This window comes from Pan troglodytes, chromosome 2, assembly GCF_028858775.2.
Source record: "Pan troglodytes isolate AG18354 chromosome 2, NHGRI_mPanTro3-v2.0_pri, whole genome shotgun sequence".
Taxonomy (NCBI): Eukaryota; Metazoa; Chordata; class Mammalia; order Primates; family Hominidae; genus Pan; species Pan troglodytes.
Window position 1 is genome coordinate 126944038 of NC_086015.1, and position 24380 is coordinate 126968417.

The 24380-nt window shown below is 49.0% G+C and overlaps 1 protein-coding gene and 1 long non-coding RNA gene across 9 annotated transcripts in view; one reads left to right on the forward strand and one right to left on the reverse strand.

The window, feature by feature from the left end:
• The window catches only part of MYLK (myosin light chain kinase), a 272113-nt gene that overhangs the window by 55822 nt on the left and 191911 nt on the right, over window positions 1-24380 (reverse strand). For 7 of the 8 annotated variants that reach the window (XM_063806189.1, XM_016941768.4, XM_016941763.4 and 4 more), the window contains one exon: window positions 14058-14144. In XM_063806189.1, the coding sequence (XP_063662259.1) occupies window positions 14058-14144 (87 nt within the window). Of the gene's footprint in view, window positions 1-14057; window positions 14145-24091; window positions 24177-24380 lie in introns of those variants that run through there. The other variant, XM_009446308.5, reaches the window with a different exon arrangement.
• On the forward strand, window positions 880-24129 carry LOC104005709 (uncharacterized). Its single transcript, XR_001713584.3, has 3 exons — window positions 880-12558; window positions 23386-23643; window positions 24048-24129. It is a non-coding gene; the product is annotated as an uncharacterized LOC104005709 (long non-coding RNA).

A 24380-nucleotide genomic window follows, 5' to 3' on the forward strand; every position in this document is an offset into this window, starting at 1 on the left:
TGTCTTCACGGCTTGTTTCAAATCCCTTCCAGGTCTTTGCTCAAAAGCCATCTAACCTATCTATCCAAATGAAATGAAAACCTACAGGCACACAAATATCTGTATGCGAATATTTGCAGTGGCCTTATTCATAATTACCAAAAACTAGAAGGTATCCAAATGGATGAACTGTGGCACTTTGATGCCACCAATAAAAAGGAAGAAACTACTGATACACAGAACATGGATGAATCTCAATGATTTCTCTTTTTCTTCTGCTCAGAGAAGCCAAATTCAAAAGGTCACATACTGTATGATTCCATTTATACGACATTCTAGAAAAGGCAGAACTATAGGAATGGAGAACAGATTAATGAATGGTTGCCAGAGGTAGGGTGGGGGAGGGGTGGGCTGCAAAGGGGCACAGGGAAATGTTCTGTGCTGACAGAACCAGATCTTGACCATGCTGGGAGTCCATGATGACATTAATTTATCAAGACTCACGGAACTGTGCACTAAAGAGGGTGAAGTTCACTGCAGGGAAATTATACCTTAACATAAAAAATGAGGAAAAGCCACTTCACCAGTGAGATCTTCCCTAACTACCCCATACAAACGGCAGCCCTGCCCCCAGCACCCCTCATCCTTCTCATCTCGCTTTATGGTCCTCCCACCCCGTAGCACTTATCACCATGTGAAAAACTATATCTTCACTTATTTATTTACTGTCTGCCCTTCTCCTCCTCCTAAACTGTGAGCTTTTTGAGGCCAGGGACTTTTTTGGTTCACTGCTGTATATCAATGGGCCTGGCACACAATAACGATTTGTTGAATGAATGAGTGGGCTAATATTAACAATTATTCATCCAGATAGCTTCACCTCTGCAGATGAAGGGGAAGCGGTGTCATTGGCTTGGATATGGGTTGCCCTGTGACCACAGGCAAATTAGTAACTTGTGGAAATTGTGCATTTCCACGACAGGACACGTGCTGCTGCCCAGTGAATGCCCCAGGAGGACTGCGTGAGGCAGCGATCCCTGGCAGGGGCACACTGAGATCACCGAGCTGATGGCTGCCGGCTGTGTGGTTAAGCCCAGGGTGAGGGCTTCCACCAGGTTCCCTCTGGCTCATTGTCATCATTGATCCATCCGTCCATCTCCAAAAAGTTACTCAGGGCCTACTGTGTGCCAGGCAAATGCTAGTCAGTACACACGACTAACCTGGGTACTGAGGAGGAAATCAAACAATGTAAGAAATCAGGCCTCAAGGTCTTAAATATCAAGACATGGTCCACAGGAAAGAGGAAAGGCTTTTTTTTTTTCTTTTGCCATAAAGGACATTTATAGGATAACTGGCAACATCTGAATAAGGTCAATAAATTAGAGGATAGTATTGGATTAGTGTTAATTTCATGTTTTGATCATCAAACTGTGGCTTTATAAGAGATTGTTCTTGTTTTTAGGAAATACACACTAAAGTATTTAGGTGTAGAGGGTATCCTGTGTGCAACTTTCAAACTGTTCATGGTATATACATATATATATGTGTGTATATATACATGTATATATGTGTGGAGAAGTAGAAGGAAGAGAGAAATGGAAAAAGAGAGGGAGAGAAAGAATATATGAAAAAGCAAGGCCAGGTGCATTGGCTCAAACCTGTAATCCCAGCACTTTGGGAGGCTGAGGCGGGTGGATCACCAGAAGTCGGAAGTTTGAGACCAGCCTGACCAACATGGCAAAACCCCATCTCTACGAAAAATACAAAAATTAGCCAGGTGTGGTGGTGTGTGCCTGTAATCCCAGCTACTCAGGCGGCTGAGGCAGAAGAATTGCATGAACCCAGGAGGTAGAGGCTGCAATGAGCTGAGATCGTGCCACCGCACTCCAGCCTGGGTGACAGAGCGAGACTCCATCTCAAAAACAACAGCAACAACAAAAAAAAGCAAACATGGTAAAATGTTAACCTTTGAGGAATCTAGATGAAGGGTATATACAATAATTTTTCATGCTATTTTTACAATTTTTTCTGTGAGTCTCAAATTATTTCAAGATAAAAGTTAAATAGAAAGTTATAAAAAAAGATGTGTTATTCAGTCAACATGATGTGGCTGTTTGAATGGAAAAAGAACACTGTTGGTGGAGGAGATGGTTAGTTAGAAGGCTAAAAGATAGGATGTAAGATGGACCTGAAGGCTAGGGAAGGTCTGAACTGGAGAAAGGGGAGAACCCACAGGTCAGGAATAGACAGTGGCTCAGAGGTGAGACTCAGGGTGATGTTTGGTGGAGACTGGCAGAGCACAGGGCTGATATTGGACAGCAGTGGTATGAGGATAGTGGGCACTCTAAATTAAAGAAAATTAAGGTGAGGCATAGTGGCTCAGCCTGTAATCCCAGCGCTTTGGGAGGCAGAGGTGGCAAGATCACTTGAGGCCAGGAGTTCGAGACTAACCTGGGCAACACGGCAAGACCCTGTCTCTATAAAAAATAATAAAAACAGCCAGGTATGGTGGTGCCTGTCTGTAGTCTCAGTTACTTGGGAGGGATTGCTTGAGCCCAAGAGTTCGAGGTTACAGTAGCTATGATTTTGCCACTGCACTCCAGCCTGGGTGACAGAGAGAGACCTTATCTCAGAAAAAAAAGAAAGAAAATTAAAAATTTGGTTCCTTGGTTGCACTAGTCACATTTCAGGTTCTCAATAGCCATAGGTGGTTAGTAGCTATCACATTGTGTTGACATAGGACATTTCTTTCATCACAGAGGGTTCTGTTAGACAGTGCTGGCCTCAAATGCTAAGCTCACGAGCTAAGGCTTTGTCCTGATTGAACAGCGAGTTCTCACTCAAACAGCAGTCAGGCTGGGCTAGAGGTCCCTGATAGCTCTTTCCAGCTCTTGCGGGACAGATCCAATTAGGAGGCTATTGCCATACCTTGGAAGGCACTGATCAAGATCCATGCAGAAAAGAAGATGCAAATGAGAGGCAGAGGAAAGTTAAAATAATTTAAGGGGCTAAACAAGAAGGAGGTACACAGATTACTTTGAGATTTCTTGCATAGATACACGTGGAAAGTCATATTGAAGGAATATAGAATTAGGAGTACAAGATTAATATTTCAGCTTGAATCTGTTTGTAGGTTAGAAGCCCAGGATCAGAATTCCAGAGGGAGGTTTGTGGAGACCGGAAGTGAAAGATTCCAGAATTAAAGAAGCCATTAGAATGGAAACCTAGAAGATGGGTCAATTCTTTGGGGAAAGAGAATGCAATGAAAGAGGGGCGGAGGCCAGGGTTTGATCCCAGGTGTGTCCACAGAAAAGAAGCCGAGACACAGGAGAGGGCTGTGGAAGGACCCTGAGAGCAGGAGGAGTGTCGCCACAAGTAAGGGTAGAGGACAGATGCTGGGAAGAGCACCAGGTGTGCCCAGCATGGAGTGAGAGATGGTGATGCTGGAGAGGCCAGGTTCCATGGGACAGCATGGTCCAAAGTCACCCCAGAGGAGATTCTTGAGCAAACAGTGGGGAGTAAAATAGTCAAGGATCCTGGAGGTGAAAGGACAAAGAGAAGCAAGGAAACAAGAGGGAATATGAAGCTCAGGTTTCTTCTGAGGTGAGAGAAGAGAGAAGATGACAAGGTGGAAGGCAATGGCTAGGGCACAGTGGAGAGAGAGAGCCCAAAGACACTAGAGGGAAGAGCGTGGGGAGCCAAATCCTTTGGTGGGGGAGACCAGATGGGATATGGGACGCCTGTGACTGGCTGAGCCACAAAGGCCCTGCCCCTCTTTGTCCAGGACTGTTGGGAAGAGAGAAGCCCTCCAGGGAAGAAGAGAGGGTTTCTACCGGAGCCCAGATCTGATCTCTGGAGAGAGAAGGCCATCTGTTCAGAGGAGCTACGTGGAGGGCTGTTGTCATGGGCTCAACTGTGTCTCCCCAAATTCACATGTTGAAGCTCTAACCCTTGGTACCTCAGAATGTGACCGTATTTAGAAATAGGGCCTTCAAAGAGGTAATTAAATTAAAATGAGGCCATTAGGGTGGGCCATAGTCCAATTTGGTGTCCTTATAAGAAGAGATTAGGAAGAAGAGAGACAGGGGCAGGGGGAGGAGAGAGAGAGAGAGAGAGAGAAAGGAGCGAGAGAGAAAGAGGGAGGAAGGGAGAAGGAGGGAGGTGAGCGAGAGAGACCAGACAAATGCACACACAGAGAAAAGACCATGTGAGGACACAAGGGAAAGACTGCCATTTTCAAGCAGAAACCTCGATCTTGGACTTCTAGCCTCCAGAGCTGTGAGAATCAATTTCTGTGGTTAAGCTACCCAGTCTGCCGTACTTTAAGTCAGCCCTAGAAGACTAATATAGCTGTGGATGGGCATCATTAGTGGGGTGGGCACCAGTGGGGTGGGCACCAGAGGGTGTGAGAAGGAGGTTGACAATCCCTGGGGTGATGAGCTAGGAGCACAGCATGAAATCAGGGGACTCCAAAGTCCTGCCCCATACTTGGTGGCTCTGGGTAAACCCATTTGACTGGAAGAGAAGCCCTAACTAATCTTTCAGTGTCATGGTTAAATAGGATTGAAGGCCAAATTTTTATGTTTGTTCTGTAAATTTGGAGCTACCATTGTTTGAATTGGTTAGCATTTGAAACTGGCTTGGTTCCTATCAGTAAAAACAATTTAAGTGTTAACAATGTTTTATATCCTATTCTATACATATTTTATATGACCATCTGCTGAAATCCACTAATTGTGTGCTGGGCTTATAGGGGAAAGCACCTGGTTCTAAAACCCGGTTTCTCAGAGGGAGCATTTCACTTGGTTCTTATCCCAATCAAACACAGCAGGGAGTATCATAATGTTTCCATTTTATGAAAAAGGAGATGGCATCTCATAAAAGTCTGGTGACTTGCTGGGTTCATAAAACCTGATGTTCTGGAGCTGGAAATGGGACCTGAGCCTCCTGCCACCCAGGGTATGGAATGAATAAAATTTGTTGTAAAGAGTTAAGCTAAATTGTAAAGAAAGTATAGCATATAGTGCAGCATGTTCTTTTTTTCTTTTTCTTTTTTTTTTTTTTTTTGACACAAGGCCTTGCTGTGTCATCCAGGATGAGTACAGTGGCATGATCACAGCTCACTGTAGCCTCGACCTGCTGGGCTAAAGTGATCCTCCCATCTCAGCACCCACTCAGCTAATTTTTTGTAGAGACTCACTATGTTGTGCAGGCTGGTCTCAAACTCCTGAGCTCAAGTGAGCTCCCACTTCGGCCTCCCAAAGTGCTGGGATTACAGATGTGAGCCACCATGCTCAGCCTCAGTGCATGTTCTAACATCAGCCCCTCCCCCCACTCCCCCCCTCTCTGAAACAAACAGATCCCCAGAGGACTTCTCTGTCCTTTGGGACAAGTTTGGCCCTTTCATCCATGTGGTACCCTGTTGGTCAGTTCAGCCTTACACTAACCTGAGAGCTCTCATGTGGCACCTGTGCTTCTTCTCCCCAGTCCAGGTCCTCAGAAGAGGGGACATTCTGCAGGTCCAGATGCCCAAACAAACTCACAGTACTCCTTGGCTCACTAACTAGTTTCCTCTCCTCTGGAGTCACTCCTATTATCTTATTATTCCTGTCAGCCCTGTGTCTCTCATCCTCTCCTCTGACACCCTAAACTTTGTGTACCAGCCAGTCAGAGAGGAACATCCTAGAAGGAAAATAAAACCCAACCACCTTTGCAAACTCCATGATGGCTGCTGGCCATGGGACAGGCAGGGAGGGCAGAGCACGCCCTACTCAGGCTGCTCCTCTGAAGAGGGGCTCAGCCACCTCCTTTAGGCAGTCAGCCCAGGCAGCACATCCTTCCTGGTAGAGCACTGCCCCGGGGTACTGTGCTCATCGCTGCCCTTTGAGCTCCTCTTTCTATCCCCTATTCTCTTTCCTCCATTTCCCCTGAAGCCAGACCTCTCTCCTGAGCCCATACCAATACATCCAACTACCTGACCATCATCTCCCAGGGAGATGCCAAACACGTACTGCCAGCCCAACGTGCAAAAACAAATCCAAGACCTTTTCCCCAAACCTGCTCCCTGTCCCCATTTCTCCCAAGGCCCCCTCCCTGCCCATATCCATTGACTAATGCCTGTTGTCTACACCAACTAAGTACCTCCTTAGTCTGCCAATTTCTACCTTCCCACCATCAGCATTGTAGTCCCAACTGCATCACCTCCTAGGCTTCTGGTCCCCTGTCCCCCGTCACATTTGTCACTCTGTGGCCAAAGTGATCTTTCTCAAATGCAAATATGATGTCACTTCACTGCCTGAACCTGTTCAGTGGCTGCCCACTGCCACTCAGGATCAAATTCAACTCATCTTACGAGGTATTTGAGCTCTGTCCCTGGCTTTCATCCCCAACTTTCTTGCTTGCTTTCCCAAGAGGGAACAACTTTCATCACAACCTCAATACTCAATATCAGTGGTTCTCAAAATTTAGCCTACATTATGATTGCCTGGAAGACTTAATAAAAACATAGATTCTTGGCTTCCAGGTGCTGGTGCTGCTACTGCTGCTGGTCCCTGCACCTTCCTTTGGGAAGTACTGCTCTGTAATCTACATGGAATGTCTTTCAGTTTCTGCAAAACCAGGATCTTGCCTTCGCTCCTTTGCACATGCTGGGCCCTCTTCTCTTGGATGGCTCTTGCATATTCTTTGGGCAGGTCGTCCCAGCTCATGCACCACTAATGCCCCACTGGGTTCATGGCCCTCTGAGGTAGCTCCATCACAGCATTCATCAGGCACCGCTATTTCAGAAACCTGTCCCCAGCATGGACACACCATGGCAAGCTTCTGGGGACAAGGATAGGGACTACCTTCTGTATCTGCAGTGCATAGCATAGTACCTGGCACATGCCTGATAAATGGCCATTAAAGGAATGAGTGAAACCCTCAAGGATTTCTGTTAACCTGGGAATTCCCAAGGAACATTCTCCCCCAGTCCTGGGCACTGATGCTGAGAAATATAGCCCTGGGGCTTGAATTTTTATATAACTTTCTATGAAAAGGATCAGTCTCTGCTGTCCCCTCTGGGATCATAGCTGCCAGGTGCTGAGCCTTCCACTCTAGATAGGAGACTGATATTAGAGGAAGTGAAATAGCCCAATAAAAACATGAATCAAAGCATTGGATCTGGAAGCCTCCTGGGAAACCTGGAGCAGGGGTGGGGAGGCCAGCCTCTTAATTGTTCAGGTAATCTGTTCCAGCTGACCCAAGCCCTAACCTAGTCCTGGGGGAAAAAAAGGAGGTCAGTAACCCACAGAAGTTTCCAGATGCTCAGTCTGAAGGCACCTGAATGCCTCACTCTGAAACATGGAAAATCACCAGGGCAGAGAGACCAGAGTAAACATTTGCAAGATAGGTGCAGAGCCTGAAGGTGGGTCTCACAGAGTCAAAAGGTCTGAGATAATGGAAAGCAAAGGAGAATTAGGGAACTAGCCTTACCAGCCTTGGGTACAGGGAGGTCCCTGGATGTCTGCCTCTCTGGGGACATTTCCCTTTTTAGGTAGGTAGTTAAAAATAGACATCAAATCCTTCACAATTCCCAAAATCAGCATGAACTTTCTGCCAAAGGCTCCTGGAAAGGACTCCAGCTGGGTTAAGCATGGAGTGAGCAACCACCCCATGAGGCTGTATCGGAGCAGGAAGGAGGTGGGGGTACCTGAGGATGGAAGGCTGAGTCCTACCACACTGGCCCTGGGTGACCTGACCCACTCCCTTACTGTATACGCTGGTCTCATCCAGTACATGCTTACAGATATGTGGAGGAATATTGGTCATTTTCCCAGAATTAACATCTCTGGGCAAATTTCTTGCTCACCTTCCTCAAAGCAAGGGCTGTCACATAAGAAGATTGCAAAGAAACACTGCTCCTCTGATTACATCCATTCCCAAACCCCCAGGACACAGAGCGTCAGGATGGTTGTGAAAGAGGTGTGCTGGGCCAGGGGTGCCAGCATTGCTTGGTGGGTACCTTCCAGGTCTCCCCTCTGGCCAGTTCACTGGCTTATGGGAGACACTGGGAGAGTTGGGAGGAGTAGTGGGTGGAAGTCATAGGGTCACATACCTGTGGGTGGGAGTGTGCCAGGTAGGCACTATTCCTCCTCCCAGACCCACATTTTGGTTGGGAGTAACTGGGAGTTGGTGCCAGCTTTCAGAAACATTCATGGAAATAGCCCAGCCTCTCTCCCAGGGCCCCACATCTTTCACTGTCAGGCAAGTCTTGATGCTAAATCCCAACCTCTCTTCCAGCCTTTTGAATCCCATCAGGATTGAACATTCCTCATGACCTGAGGAGGAATGTTTAAAAAAAAGATTTGATCCTGGGGAAATCTTGCATGGAGAAGGGACAGTTTTTAATATCCAGAGATGCTTTCAAATTGACACAACTTTCCATTTTAGAGGCAGACACATATGGGAGGTCTAGGCAAAGATATCTGAGAGTCTCATAATCTGGGATGTTCTAAAGTGACTGATGTCAGAGGTGAAGCTCAGGCCAAGGCCAGGCATGGACTGCAAAGGGATGTTCCATTGGCATCATCCCCAGTGGCAGAACCACAGTGGAGGCAGGGACCCTTGGAGCATGGGAACTTATGAACTGGTTTGAAAAATCAAACATTTATTATAAACCTACTGAGAGACCAGCTAATGAAGTTTTGGAGATGGACAGGACCTGGTTTCTGTCTTCAAGGTGTAAAAGCCCCACATAGATGTCCGTTTATATCTCTTCTGAAAGACCATCAGCTTTACAGACTGCTAGGAGGAATTCCTAGAGTCTGGTATCAAACTGGCATCACCTCATGTGCATTTCCTAAGGCCACTTCTTAAGCCCCATCAATGCCTCCTTTACACAGCCAGCATGCTTGTCTCCCCTCACGCAAAATTCCCAAGAACTCCCCTGGCCATTTGGGCCCCCTCCAGCTGGGACTCCCCTAAACCTGTATGCTTAAGGCCTCTTTCCCTCAGGACACTTTTGCTGCTGTGTGACCTAAACTATACTTGCTGTAGCTTTGGACTCCTTCACACTTCAGATGATATGAAGGAGAGTTATTAATCTCAACTGAACTGTGTCACTCAAAAGCTTTCCATCCAACGGGCTGATGCTGATGTCAGAGCTGGGAAAGGCCTGAGGTCAGCTGGAGAAACTCCCCATCTGACTGGCAAGGAAGCCCAAGTCCAGAAGAATGAAGGGCTTTGACCAAGGCCACATATTTAACTACTGGGAGAACCAAGACCTTCATCTCCTGCTCATTGGCTTTCTTGCTGTGTCTTGTGCCTGAGTGTTGCCCCAGAACTGATCATAGTAAGTTGGCACCTGGAGTCTGACAGGAGTATTTCTGTCTCCCCATGCCCTACTCAGCTTAGGTGGAAGAGTGTGGGGTGTTTCTCCCCTGGGCCTGTGAACTTCTTTCCTGTTCCATCTCCAAAGGGAGGAGAGGACCCACTCTGGGCTGGAGGAGTACACGAAGTGTTTTAGGAGTGTTATTATTAAATATTCATCAACAGGAGAAAAAGATAGCCATAAAGAACATTATTAGAACAATTGACAATAAATGTAGACTATGAATCAATTAGACAACAGTATTGGTTCAATGTCAAATTTACTCTTTGATTTTGATTTCAATAATTGCATTGTAGTTATGTTCTTAGGACAACAGCATAGTTAGAATTCAAGGGCATGATGTCTCCAATTTGGCCTAAAATGGTAGGTACCTATCTCTATCTAAATGAATAAATAAATGAATATATATATATATACACACACAGAGTACATCCTGAGACTGCGGCCAGGCCAGGGTGTGGTGGCCAGAATGCAGGTCAGGGTTGGCACCACAGTTCCACATCTTACTAGCTGTGAGACCCTGGACAGGGCAGTTTAGTTCTCTGAGGCTCTGTTTTGTTCATCCCTAAAATGGGAACAGCTATTTATAGCGCAGTTGAGTGAGACTCGGCTGAAGTGACATAGATCGAGCTCCTAAGGTGCTCCCAGTGCACAGGCACTCGGTAGACTCTGATTTTGTTCAGCCTGCAGCTGTCCTGAGACAGGTGCCCTCACAATCTTCACTCCAGCATCTGTGTGGCTCCTCCCTGTCTGCCTTCTCCCCAACTGATGTTATCATTTTCTCTCCAGCCAAACCACATAAACCACATTCCTCTCCTCCTCCATAACCTGACCCCGTTTTCCTCATCCCGAAATCTTCCCAAGCTGCTCCCACCTCCCTCCTGCACTTGTGAGTCGGTGTCTGGCAGGTTAACTTGTACTTCTGTCCACTTTCTCTCAACCCGTCCTTGCTTGGGTTGGGGTTGGTGCCCTTGGCTTTTCCCTCATGCTTGTCAGTGCTCAGCAGGGAGGGGGGTGTGCAGAAGAGGGAACTGGTCATGATCTATTTGATGAAAAAATCACCCAGGCTCACCTCAGGAAAGATGGATTTCCCTCTTAGACTAGGTACTTCTCGGCCCTTGACACAGAGGAACACACACACAAACACACACACACACACACACAGCCAGATCACTCATGGAATCAGAGGTGACTGGGACTGGGGATGGCAAAGCTAAGAAAAAAAGGCAAGTTGCAGAGGTATACAGACTGTGCAATTCCATCTCTGTGGGGCAAAAATCCAATTGATGTACTTGTGCCTGTATATAAAAATGCATAGAAAAAAGTCACTGAGTATTTTTGGGGCGTGAGTAGAATTGGGGTGAGATGAAAGAGGACTTTCACGTTGTACCTAGTATATTTCTATATTGTTTAAAATGGTTAAATAAGAATGTGTGCATATATAATGTAAATAATCAATAAACTAACAATTATCCTCCAAAGGGAGAAAAGAATGGGTGCAAATCTAAAAGACATCTTCGGCTGGGCGCAGTGGCTCACGCCTGTAATCCCAGCACTTCGGGAGGCTGAGGCGGGCGGATCACGAGGTCAAGAGATCGAGACCATCCTGGCCCACATGGCGAAACCCCATCTCTACTAAAAATACAAAAATTAGTTGGGCGTGGTGGTGCGCACCTGTAGTCCCAGCTACTCGGCAGGCTGAGGCAGGAGAATCGCTTGAAACCAGGAGGCGGAGGTTGCAGTGAGCCGAGATCGCGCCACTGCACTCCAGCCTGGTGACAGAGCAAGACTCTGTCTCAAAAAAAAAACAACAAAAAAAACCAAAACAAGACATCTCCTTCACTTCCCATCTCTGGGCAGCTGCCTTCTCAGGAGCTTCTCAGGAGGCTCCGGAAACAAATCCCAGGGTATCTCTCAGGCCCCCAGGGTACAGGCTTCTGAAGGACAAGAGTGCAGGGGTGCAAGCAGGTGGAGGGCAGCTAGAGCCAGCCTGGCACCGCTCTCAGTGTTGGGGTAGCAGGTTTGGAGTAACAGAGATTGGAGGGTGGGCCAGCAAAAGGGTACAAAGTGGCCATGACTTCGGAGTGTGTAGAGACACACACTCCCATTCTTTCAGGGGCAAGATGTCTGAAATTCCAACATGGGGGCTCTGCACGCAGAGTGAAATCCAAGTGGGGTCTACTGGAGTTAATCCAGTCATGAATGTGTGTTTTCTGTAAAGATGAAGCACTTGCTACTAGCCTGCTGCTCCCCCACTAACTCAGACTGAGCTTCATTCCCTGCTTCCAGCTTCTCCACCACAAGGTGCTTTGTTCGGCTCTCTGGGCAACATGATACTCTAAGGATGTTGATGTGAGGGTCCCCGAGGCAGTTCCACACTTAACAGAGGCAGCAGGGGAGACCCCCTTCTGCTTCTCAAGACCCACAGTGTGGGCACCAGGTTTCTCCCAGGAACAGCTGGTTTCCAGCTTGACTGCACATGGCGTGACCTGGAGCTTGAACAAATACTGAGGCCTGGCACCCACCCCTGAGATTCTGATGTAATTGGTCTGGGGGCAGGGGAAGCCTGTGCGGCGGTGGTTTAAATGCTCCCCAGGTGAATATAACACACAGCCAGGGGTGCGAGCTGCTGCTCCAGACTCGGACAGTGACAACTTGCCTGGGGTTTCCACAGCCTTCTGTTCTCAGGGCAGAGAGCCCAGCTCCTGCTCTGCTCATCGTCTCAAGCTTGTTTTCCTCCTCCACAGCTCGGCTCTGACCCCATCTCACCTCCTCAGGGGCTCACTGGAGTGGGTGTGCTGGAGCTGAGGGCTGGAGGCTGCCCACCAGATCAATACCTGCACTGTAGCTTCTGCACCCAGGAGTGGGGGACAGCCATGCCATAGCCCCAATTCACAGCCCCTGGTGCCCTTCCTACATTCTCTATCTCTTCTGCTCACAGTTTTCCATACCAAGTATAGCACAGGTCCAAGGAATATTTTTGGAAGATAAAATTATTAACCCATTCTCACCAGATTTTTTCTTGGTATTATGTATGCATTTCCAACAACTTATTAAATGTCCATTCTTGATATTCTCAGGCTATCTACCTTGGCTAAGTATCAATGAGAAATTAATTCCAATTTCTCTGCCCCGACATACTGAAGGCTGAGTTCCCCCAACAGCCTGGCTGGGGTATGTTTGAGGAACCCAAGTTCATCATTACGAAGGTAAGAATAAAATAAAGTCACAAAACACTGCATTGTAATGGAAAAAGATTGTAGTCTGAGTTAACCCGGCTCAATTACTTTCCTCTATCAGTATGGGCAATTAGGAGCTCATCTTGTTTTTTGTTTGTTTGTTTTAAAACACAGCATGTGCTGGGGATGTTCAAGCAACTCTGCACCCTCTGTTGAAATTGTAGTTTTCAAAGGGTAGTTCTGCTGTCAAAGTTAGATTAAAAATTATAAGGGAAGCCAGGGTGACATTGTGACTTCTGAGGCACTTCTGCCTTTATAGCCCCCTCCTCCACCAAAAAAAAGTAAATAGATTTAATTACATATCAAGTATTATATTTGAATTATGTAAACTACACTTTTAACTGCATGGGTATAAAGATGAATATATTCATATCATGAATTAAAACATTTTCTTTGACTTAGAAGTTCACCTTTTTCTTCTAATTTTATAAGATATTACAGCATTTGGCAGGCCTGTAAAAGCACTGTGGACCCTATGCATGGTGCCTAATGGATGTGTGGGCTATGGGGAAGCTGAGATCCAAAAAGAGGGAGGTAGCTGCCTATGGTCACGGAGAGGCTCCTTTCTCTCTTGGCTTTTTATACCACACTGCGATTCGACTCTAAGAGAAACTGGGAAGGGCCTTCCACGAGCAAGGCGCAGCATGTGTCATTCTGAAAGGTAATTGCTTGAACAGACCCTGTACAATGGAGGAGGGAGGATGAGACCCAGACACATCTCCGTGACATTGGGAAGGAGGTAGTGGAGGAGCCAGGTGCTGACACTGTGGGAGCTGAGGTGAGGAAGAACTCAGGGATGAGAGACTTTTCAGAGGAGTTTGGCAGAAAGGTGTCCCATGGAGAGAGGTGCCAGAGAAGGCATGAAGGAAGGAACTTGGGGGCTGGGTAGTGCGCAGTGAAGAGCTCAGTTTGGCCTGAGTATAAAATAGAAGTAAAGGAGCTGGGGGCAGCACCGGGAAAGACAGGCGGGGGGCAGGCCACATGTGGGACCACGTGTGCACATGCGAGCTAGGTATGTCCTGGGCACTAACATGTGGAGCTTTGCTTGTGGGTTTTGCAGGCTCTGGGGGCCACTACATATTTCAACCAGGAGTGATGAGATCAGAGTTACAATCCAGAAAGAGCCCCTGGGAGGGCAGGGTCAACTGGGGAGAAATTAGGAGGAGCTCTCCTAGAGTCTTGGTGGGAAGTGAAAGGGCATGAAGGAGGTTGGTCAGGGGAGGTAGATAGGAGCTCAGATGAGATGTGCAACACCACCCAGGCTGGAGACAGGCTGGAGAGAGCACTGGGATGGGGTGCTCTGTTATTGGGAGTTCACTGGACACTTCAGGGTGTGGGCAGACATCAGACTTCCAGGGATTCAGGCAAGAGTGAGTGACCAGAAAGTGGGGGCTCTGAGGCTGCCCTCAGTCCCCGGGGTGCCTGCCCCTGCCTCTGCCTCTGCCTGGTGAAGCTGGGCGAGTACTCACTCTCAGTTCCTAGCACGGGAGGAAGAGAGCTCTTGGGCCTCCGGGATTTCATCTCTGGGGCCTTGGTGTTCTCACTGGCTGGAGCATCTGGAATGAAACAGGTAACAATAAACGTTAGCAGCTGCTGAGGAAATGAGCAAAGGGGGTGTCTCAGTCAAAATCCCACCTCAACCAAACTCCTCCCCAACTCTGAGGGCCCTTTGTGCCTGCTGGGCAGAACAGCGCCTGTGTCCAGGCAACCTATTTCACTCTCCATGAGAGCATCAAAGAAGGACCGTCCACTACCCTGGGCCTGATTAATCCAGTGGGGACAGCACTGTCACCTTGGCAAGATGAGCGCACAGGCTGCCCAGGGAGCTTGGGATGCTCCCCTGGAATGCCATTGCTGGCAGAGTCACCCCTTGCTCACCTTCCCTGGCTTTCTCCTCCATCAGGCCTTGTCTCCCTCATGCTAGACATCTTGGGTCTCCTCTCCAACAGGGGCAGGAGGGGACAGGGTCCCCGCCCTTGGGATCATGGACTAGAGGTGGCGCACAGCTTCTGATTTCTCTGACTTTCTTCTGTAGACCAAACTTTGCAGTGACAAACCAAACGGAGGCCTCTGAGCACACAGCCAGCATGCCTCCCACCTCTGAGACGGGGTCTAGGCCCCACTGTGGGGCTTCTGCTAGACCTCCTCCAACAGGCCCAGTGAAGCTGGGCACAGCTGCCTGCTGGGCGGACCTAAAGATGCTGGGCGGTGCCTACCTTCAGGCTCTGTTCCACACTCCCTCTGCCAGAGGAAACCCTCCCTCATGGAGGGCAAGCAGGGCAACATCACTTGGCTGGGCTGGGCTGGGTGGAAAGGCCCTCACTGGCCCCCAGGACACTATGGGGAAACCATCCAGGAACTGGGATAAGGAGGAGCTGGTTGAGTGGCTATCACTGGGCCCCAGCACTTTCACTGGCCTTCCTTTCCCCACAAGGAGCACTCTTTGGGGACGGCGCTGAGAGAGTCTCCCCCTTGAAGCCCCCTCCTTGGGCATCCTTTTCCTGCTCCTGAGGAGAGGAAGCTAAGTGGGGGTGGGGGTGGGTGGGGGGACTTTCCAGCAGAGGCTCCGCCACATTCCTGAGGCTTGGCTGGGGAGGAAGTGCCCTCTTATGGTCCGCCTCCAGGACTGGCAGTCAGGGCTGATCTTGCCTAGACTGGGCTCCTGGGGTTCTGAGGGGTGGGCGCAGGGAGCAGAACTGGGGGCTGGGAACATACTTCTCCCAGCAAGTGGACTCTGAGCTGCCTCTGGATGCATTTCTCCTTCTGGGAGGCATTTAGGCCCCTCGCCTTCTCCAGAACATGGATCTGCCTGCATGAGTCCCTCTGCTCATCATCACCCCGATAGGCTTTCTTCCCAACCTAGTGCCTGCCTCCTCTCTGTTATGGGTAATCCAGGGAGGAGGCCCTGTGCGGGTGTTGCAGGCTCATGGCAGCTCAGAAGCAGACAGGCCTCCGGGGGCTGTGGGGGCAATCCCCCACCAAAGACAGCTGAAAGACCTGCATGCACCATTGTGGGCCTTAAGTAGGACTACTTAGCAGTATGTGACGGGGTGTTGGGGGGAGCAGACAGCCAAAGCAACCCTTTCAAGTAGCACTTGACACCAAAACGCTCCCCTGCCTCCACTCCCCACTGCAAGCTGAACTCCTGCCACCTCCCATATGGGCAAAGGAGCCCCAGATGGCACACCAGGGGTCCCTGCTATCTGGAGTGGACACTCTTAAGCTCCTCAGGAGGCTGCCTGTAACCCAGCACGCCAGTTCCATGAGGACACAGAGAAGCAGAAAGCCATGGGGCAGGGATGATTTCATTTTCTTACACTGGACATTTTCCCCAAGGATCGTGGTCATTCTCAGCTACAGAAAAATCCTCTGGACATAGTTATTTGTCAGCCTCGGTGGATCTCAGCCTCAGCTGTATGTTAGAAGCACGTGTGCCAGGGTATCACACCCCACAGGTCCTGGTTTCATTGGTCTGGGTTGGGGTCTGGGCACGATATGACCCAGAAGCTCCATGGATGACTGATATTTGGCCAACAGAAAACTCCTCGCCTCTCCTCAAGCACAGGGAGTGCGTAGGGAGTGGCTCCAGGACTATTCCAAGAGGCAGAAAAGCCTGGCAGAGCTTCCCCTTGATATCTGGGGATGAGGGTGCCATAAACCAGGGGCATGGAGTCAGTCTAAGCTTCCCTTGTCCAGGCCTCTCCCTTCTTCCCTTCCTTGAAGACCAGGATTTCTAACAGTCACCAATGACAATGTAAAGAAAGGTGTACCCAGTAATTGTTTTGTTTGTTTGGCCCCCTTTTTTTTTTTTTGAAATGGAATCTCACTGTGTCACCCAGGCTGGACTGCAGTGACATGATCTCGGCTCACTGCAACCTCTGCCTCCCAGGTTCAAGTGATTCTCATGCCTCAGCCTCCTGAGTAGCCTCCTGAGTACACGCCTGACTAATTTTTCGTATTTTCAGTAGAGATGGGGTTTCGCCATGTTGGCCAGGCTGGTCTTGAATTCCTGGCCTCAGGTGATCTGCCTGCGTCAGCCTCCCAAAGTACTGGGATTACTGGCGTGAGCCACGGCACCCGGCCCTTCTTAAGGAAGAGGAGTACAGGGCAGACTATGTATGCAGTTCTGCACTCCTTGGCTTCAGCACTCATTCTCCTGGTGAGTCTTGGAGCATAGAGGAGGGAGAAGAAGAAGGATCAGGTTTGCTTTTTTAACTGATGAGTAAGCTGAGGCACAAGAAAGCAAAGTATGAGAGGCCCAGTTTTCCTGGGCTCCTGAAAGAAGGGCAGCAGGTACTGAGACTCCTTTTGTCCTCATGGGGTTGTGTTGGGCTTTACTTCCAAGCATCACCACAGTAGAGGCCAAGAGAGAACAGCTCTAGCTTTGGCTTTGTCATCAGCAACCTTGGGAACTTGGGCAAATAATTTAAACTGTCCCATCTCTGTTTCCACATCTGTACAAGGGAATCACTTATTTTCTCTACCTCATGGTGTTTTGAAGCCCAAAGGAGAGAACACATGCAACAGTGTTTTGGAAAGCAGGAAATGATCATTTATCAGCCCAGCGTGGTGGCTCACGCCTGTAATCCCAGGACTTTGGGAGGCCAAGGCAGTTGGATCACTTGGACCCAGAAGTTCAAGACCAGCCTGGGCAACATGGTGAAACCCCGTCTCTACAAAATTTACAAAAAGTAGCTGGGCACTGTGGCATGTGCTTGTAGTCCCAGCTGCTTTGGAGGCTGAGGTGGGAGGATCACCTGAGCCCACAGAGCTTGAGGCTGCAGTGATCATGCCGCTGCAGTGATCATGCCACTGCACTCCAGCATGGATGACAGAGTGAGACCCTGTCTCCAAAAAATGAAAAAAAAAAAAAGAAAATGAAAATGATCACTTATGAATTAATTCCTCTTGATAGCCACATTCCCTTACCTCCTTCTGAATCAGCTTTAAAATTTTCCACCTTCAGAAAACACTCCCTGCCCTGCCCCATCTGCCTCTGCCTCCGTCCTCGGCCCTAGGGTGCTGGGTTTTCACTGGACGTGTCAGTACACTACCCTGTAATGTGCTTTGAGTCTTATTTTTAGAAGTTCCTGCAGCACTTTATCTTTCCATCTGGCCATGAGGAAAGGGGCTGAAGTCCCCCTTTCAAACTAGGCACACCCCAGACTTGGAGCCCCAGGGGGTGGCCGCGCTCCACCTGAAGTGTCAGCACGGTGGGGCTGTGCATGCACCACGGGGCCCTGCCAGGGATGCGGAGCCAGCAGACCTCCATGCGAACTGCAGCAAGGAGTGGGCTCGAAGGGCCATGTGCCTATCAAAACCAGCTTTGTGCTCACATGGCTGCCCAGGGGATAAAAATAATAGTAATATAAGTTTAAGAGCAGCTTGTATTTTCTATTTTAATCATTTTGTGATGAAATTAAACTCCATTTCTAGATCTAGGCCCCCAAGGCTGAAGTCCTTTGCTTGTGTCCCCAAAGAAGTGTGGGGGAGGAAGATGGAGGTGTGAGGAAGTGGGGGGCCTCTACATTGAGAGGAAAATGTGTCCTTATATAGACAATGCCTCACCCCTTCCACTCCTGGGCTCTGGACTCAAGCTCTCTGGACAGCGTTTTTTTTTTTTATCTCCCCCAAGAAGCTGGTTCCCTGAACTCTGACCCCACGCAGGGGGCATGAGGTCTTGGGAAGCTTCTGGGAATGGTCCAGCTTCTAGGGGCCCCCAGTGGGGCAGGGCAGAGGGGCTGGGCTCCAGCCTCTCCCTGGGTTGGCTCATCCCTCCTTGCTGGCCTCTCTCTCTGACTGAGTGCAAGCCGTGTGCTAGCGTAGTAAGAAAGAGAGATCAGGATGCTTGCGCTCCTTTCTGGCTCTGCTGCTTAGGAGTTGTGAGTCCCTGGGCAAGTTCCTGAACTTTTTTGAGTCTGAGCTTCCTCACAAGGAAAACCGAAATAACATCACCTCAATAGAAGAGTGAGGGAGGTGTGGCCAAGTCGTAAGGTGATGGCTGACATTTACTGGGTATTGACTCCATGTATGCACGGTGCTAAGTACTTTGTATGCTCAGATCAGGTTGAACTACACCATTCGCCAGTATTGAAGTGTTTTTGACCTACAAAAACAGCAATTTTATTTAGTTCCACATAATACCCGTTAGTTGTCTGTGATGATTTAAAGAATAAATGTGGGCCAGGCACGGTAGCTCACGCCTATAATCCCAGCACTTTGGGAGGCTGAGGCGGGTGGATCACCTGAGGTCAGGAGTTTGAGACCAGACTGGCCAACATGGTGAAACCCCTTCTCTACTAAAAATACAAAAATTAGCTTGGTGTGTTGGCGGGTGCCTGTAACCTCAGCTACTTGGGAGGCTGAGGCAGCAGAATGGCTTGAATCCAGGAGACAGAGGTTGCAGTGAGCCGAGATCATGCCACTGCACTCCAGCCTGGGCAAAAAGAGTGAAACTCTGTCTCAAAAATAAATAAATAAATAAATGTGGGGGTGGGAGCAGACTTAGTAATATGGCAGGGCTGAGGCCAAGAAAGGAGGGGTGGATCAAAATCAGCTCAGCAATAATCAGAAGTGCCCAGGGGCCAAGATAACAGTGGATCACAGTGGTTAGGCACCAAGGCTTGGGTTTAACTTCCCACTCTGCTAGTTAGGGTGACCTTGAGCAGGTGACTCAGTCTCTGTATGCCTGAGATGAGGCTATTGTTACTATCACTCCCCTGAAGCCCTCTTGCAAGGTCACCAATGACCTCAATGTTGGCAAACCCAATAGCCAGTGCTCAGGCTCATCTTTATTTGGCAGCAGCACCTGACCCTTCCTTCCTTCCTTTCTTCCTTCCTTTCTTCCTTCCTTCCTTCCTTCCTTCCCTTTCTTCCTTTTCTTCCTTTCTTCTTTTTTTTTTGACAGGGTCTCCCTCTGTCCCACAGGCTGGAGTACAGTGGTACAATCTTGGCTCACTGTAGCCTCAACCTCCCATGCTCAAGCTGTCCTCCTGGCTCATCCTCCTGAGTAGCTGGGACTACAGGCATGCCCCACAGCATCCAGGCAACTTTTGTATTTTTTGTAGAGACAGGGTTTCACCATGTAGCCCAGGCTGGTATTGAACTCCTGGCTCAAGCAATTCACCTGCTTCTCAAAGTGTTGGTATTACAGGTGTGAGCCACCACACCTGGCCTGGCACACTAATCTTGATCATTCCTTCCTTTTTGAAGTTCTTAGCATTTGGTTTCTGGGACACCCCCATCTCCTGGGTTTCTTCCCATCTCACTGGAGTACTTCCTTCTTAGTCTTCTTCGCAGGCCCCTGTCCTGCCCCTGCCTCTCTCTCTCTCCCTCTTCTTATCTCCACCTCTGTACTCTCCAGGGACCTCATTCAACCCCAGGGCAGTGAATGGCCTCTGTGTGTGGATGGCTCCCTGTATCCCGCCTCCAACTCTGACCTCCCCCTCAACTCCAGGTTCACCTAAACACCTGCCTATGTGACAGGACCGCTTGAGAGGTCAAATAGGAATCTTAAACTTCACATGCACTAAACTCTTGATCGTGCCCCCCAGCCCCACCATTGGTCTTCACTCCCCCATGAAAACTGAGTCATCTTTAACTTCTCTCTCTCTCCATACCCAGCTCACCAGCAACTCATATCAGCTCTACAGCCAAAGAGGTTATGAATCTGATCACTTCCTGTCCCTATTGTGGCAACCCCCCATTGTGCTCCCTGCTTTCCCTCTGACTCATCCTGGGTCTGGTCATCACATGGACATGAGTGATCCTTCATAAATGTCCAGTGTTGGCCCATAACACTTAGAATAAAATCTCATTTTTTTTGTCCTAGCCAACACTGCCTGGATCTGGTCCACGGTCCTCCTCAACCTCACTTCCTACCATCCTGCCCCTTGCTCATGGCTCCACCACCCTGGCCTCCTGCCTCCTGAAATGCCTTAAGCACAGTGTCCTCAGCTCAGGGCTATGCTCTTGTTGTCACCTTGTCCCTCTTCCTTCCCTGCTTCCTTCAGTCTCTGCTCAAATGTTCCTTCCTCAGAGGGGCCTCAGTGACCACCCCCTCCAAAAATGGTATTCCCTCCCCCATTACCCTGCTTTGCTTTCTTCATAGCTGGTGACATTACCTGAGGATATGACACAGCTGTTCACCTGCATTACTGCCTCTTTCCCACTAGAAAAGTCCCAAAAGCTGGAACTTTTCCTACTTCATTTACTGTTTTAAAACCAGCTCCTATGGCAGTGCCTGGCACAGAGTGGGCACTCAGATATTAGTTGAATGACTGAGTGATGGCATGAGTACCCACTGGAGTGTCCCTTCCCATCACAATCATGCATGACCCTCTGTGGTCACAAAGCCCTGGTCTCACTGGTACCAAAAGCTGGATGCCCTGGCCAGGGTGGCTGGGGACAGGAGGCCTGAGTTGAGAATGACTGGATGAGCCAGTGAGGGGCTAAGGTGTTTTTTGACTCCTCTCATGGGATTCTGGCCTAGGAAGGACTTAGTTTCCTCACTGCTCATCTGGGTCGGAATGAGAGGAAAGGGGTTACTGAGTCCCACGTGCAGAAGGACCTCCCCACAGGGAGGACTGTTACTCAGGGAGGTCTGGATCACTCTGGGAGCGGGCCCCACCATGGTAATTCACTGCCCGGGGAGGCTGTGTCAGGCTGTGGAAAGGAACAGGTTTCCGAGCCAGACCACTGAGTCCTGCCAGGATATTTCATGTTGTAATTCACTGTGCAGGGTGGAGCCCCAACACCAGATCTACACCTACTGTCTGTGGGGCCTGGAAGGCAGCTGACCCTTGGTGAGCCTCAGTTTGCTCACTGAGAAAGACACCCTGCCCAACTGTTGCATAGACTGAAAATGCAAAGTGCACAAGAGTCTCTGGCCAGGGCAGGCATTGAAGGTCAGCTTGTTCTCCTCCTGGGTGAGTTTTCGGGCAAGTCCACGTTTACTCTAGGTTTTAGCTCCCTTCTATGTGGCACAAGTTAACCCTTGTCTTCTGCTGAGTTCAGAAGGAAGGGTGATATGACCATAATCAAGAAAGTTCATAAACACCCCTTTTCTTAGGAAAAAGACCCAAACGCATGATTAAAATAGCCAGCTGTGCTGTGTTATAAAGGTTACATCCCTTATCTTTATGATATGAGGGAATCAGTAGTGTGGGTAATGCAGACCAGCCAATGAGCCCCATTTGCCTCATTTTTATGAAATTTTGAAAGATATGTTGGCCTCAGATGTATGGTCTCGATGGTGTTTGGCACAGGATGAGTGAATGATAGCGACTTTCAGGGGCCAGGCCAGCCCTGCTGAGTGGCTGGGGAAGCCAGTCTGAAGTCAGCACCAGCTGTAGTCCCATCGCCTAGTGGAGATGGACCTCACTGCCCCATAAGAGGGATGAAGGCCTGGTTCTATGCAGAGGTTGGGTGGGCAGTTGCAGCTGGAGACAGGCTGGAAGAGCCCACACAATGGCTGGGCTTGAAAATTCAGTCATTGTTGCTGCTTACGGCAAGTAGTTCTTCAACGTATTCTGATTCATGACTCCTTTTGAGAATTTGACTAAAAACTATGGACCCCTCTCTTCAGAAAGATGCTCCAACCCACATAATGCAACATTTTGCCTGTAATTTCAGGGGAGGCACAAACCCACTGGGATCCCCAAGTCAAGTATGATGCCTTGGGGAGTAGGGAGAGCTGAGGGGATGAGGGGACAGAACGAGGGCAGGAGACGTAGCCTAGCCAGTGGGGTGGAGCACCAGACGATAGAAAGGCGACAGGGGAGCTGTCAAAGTGACCACAGTCCTTTACTACTTTCCTAGAGAGGCTCTTGATGAAAAAATAAAGCTAAATGTGGGCAAACAGGATGCTAATATATCTGTAAGTATAGCAACAGGGAAAGAAAAGCAGGGGGAAGAGGCCACCCTTATCCTTGCTGTCAACAAAACCAAACCCAATGGACTGAAAGTCAGTCCTGTTATCTCAGCTGGGCTCCCTCCTATCACTTTTCTAGCTCTTCTTCCAAGACCCAGCTCCCAATTTGCAGCTGGAGGCCTAACTCTGCATTTGAAGGAATTAGGGATAAATAATGATGGTCATCAAGATTAGTGGAGAGGACAAGGGAATCTGCCAGCAGACTCTGGGCAAACAAAGCCTTTTAAGTTGCAGAATGAATTCCCCAAACCTAAAAAAAAAAAAAATCCCCAAGTGTATTCAGTAGGGGAAAAGGAAATTTCATCTTGAAAACAAATCTGGAAAAGGTGCTGACATTTTACAGATAAGGAGAATGAATTGCTCTCCTGCCTTCAGCTAGCCATGTAAATAGGACCTAAAGAGGCTCCGAAAGCCGATAACCTCCTTCACTAGCTCGGGAACCAGTGTGAGTCCCAAATGAGCAGAGGGGTGTTAGACGTGGGCTTCAAGGATCATGTTTTCAGAAACGCTATACTTTACAGTGCAGCACCTGTACAGAAAGAAGTAGGACTGTGATCTGGGTGGGTGACAGCCTGGGTGAGGAGAGACTCCCACACAGGAGTCATCAGCCACAGCATCCACTGTGCAGAACCTCAAAATGTGTCCCATGCCCCCTCTGAATTGACCATAAACTTGGACACATCAAGTCCGCTTCCTTAGACTCAGAGCCCCTATAGCACATATACGCACGATCTCCAAGGAGAAGTACACAGTATTAGATGAGTTCAGCTTACCTTTCGGCTATTAACAATTAATTCGTGCTGCCATTGTGTTTTTATAAAAAAGACGTTCTTTTCCACCTCTCTCCCATTCATCATGTTCAATAGAGCTCAGCTCTGTGATCAGGAAACCAATTGTAAAGTCCAGAATGAGGACATGGGCTCTACATGGTGTGGAATGGCAGTGAGATGGGCTACGACTTCAGAACTCAACTGATCACACACAGGAGGGAGAAGAACAACCAAGCTGGGCTTCAAGATGCCTTATTTGGACACTAGTTTTTGATGTGTCTCTGATGGTTATTAACCAGACATTTCAAGGGCAAGAAACTATTTCCCCAAAACTACCTTTTGAGACATTTCCAGGTAAGTGCCAAATACAAAGAAATGATCCTGGGTTGTGAGTCCTGGGATGGGGTTCTGGCCCCAGCTTGGCCCTAAATGGGCCAGAGAGCCCCCCTCCAAAATGCATTTCCTTTCTGGATGCCCTCAGTTTCTTATCTGTAAAATGAGGGTGTTCACCTAAATCATCACGAGGTTCATCCTACTTCTCAGGTTCCAATTCTATACTCCCCAGGAAGGAGAGAAAAAAGAGTCATGAATGCACTTCCTGCATTTCCTTAGGACAAAGCCCAGTTCCTCGCAGCTTGGCACTGCCTCTTCCTAACACAGAAACTCCGCTAAGACCTGGCAGGCCTGCTCTCTCCCCGATGTGTCCTCCCACCTCCCTCTGCAGTATTATTATTACTACTACCATTTTGTTTTGGCAGAGGCTGCCCTGTCCTCTCTATCCAGAGACTCAGCCCCGACTCACCTCCTCTGGGAAGTCTCCCACATGGACCTCGCTCTGCTCCCTCCTCCTCACGGCTGACCCTGCTGGGTCGTCCTGCCAGCTCGGACACTTGTTTGTTGTGGCTTTTGTAAAATACTCTGTAGTCATTTTCCTGTGGGTGTGTCTTTTCTACTGCCCGGTGCCCCAGCTTCCCAGCTCAGAAGGTTCTGGGTGTGGGGATCAGGACTGGGAGGGGGACAGGACAGCCAGGGGAGGGGTGAAGCCATGTAGGTGATCAAGTAGAGCTGCCACTTTCCTTCCTGTCTCTTTT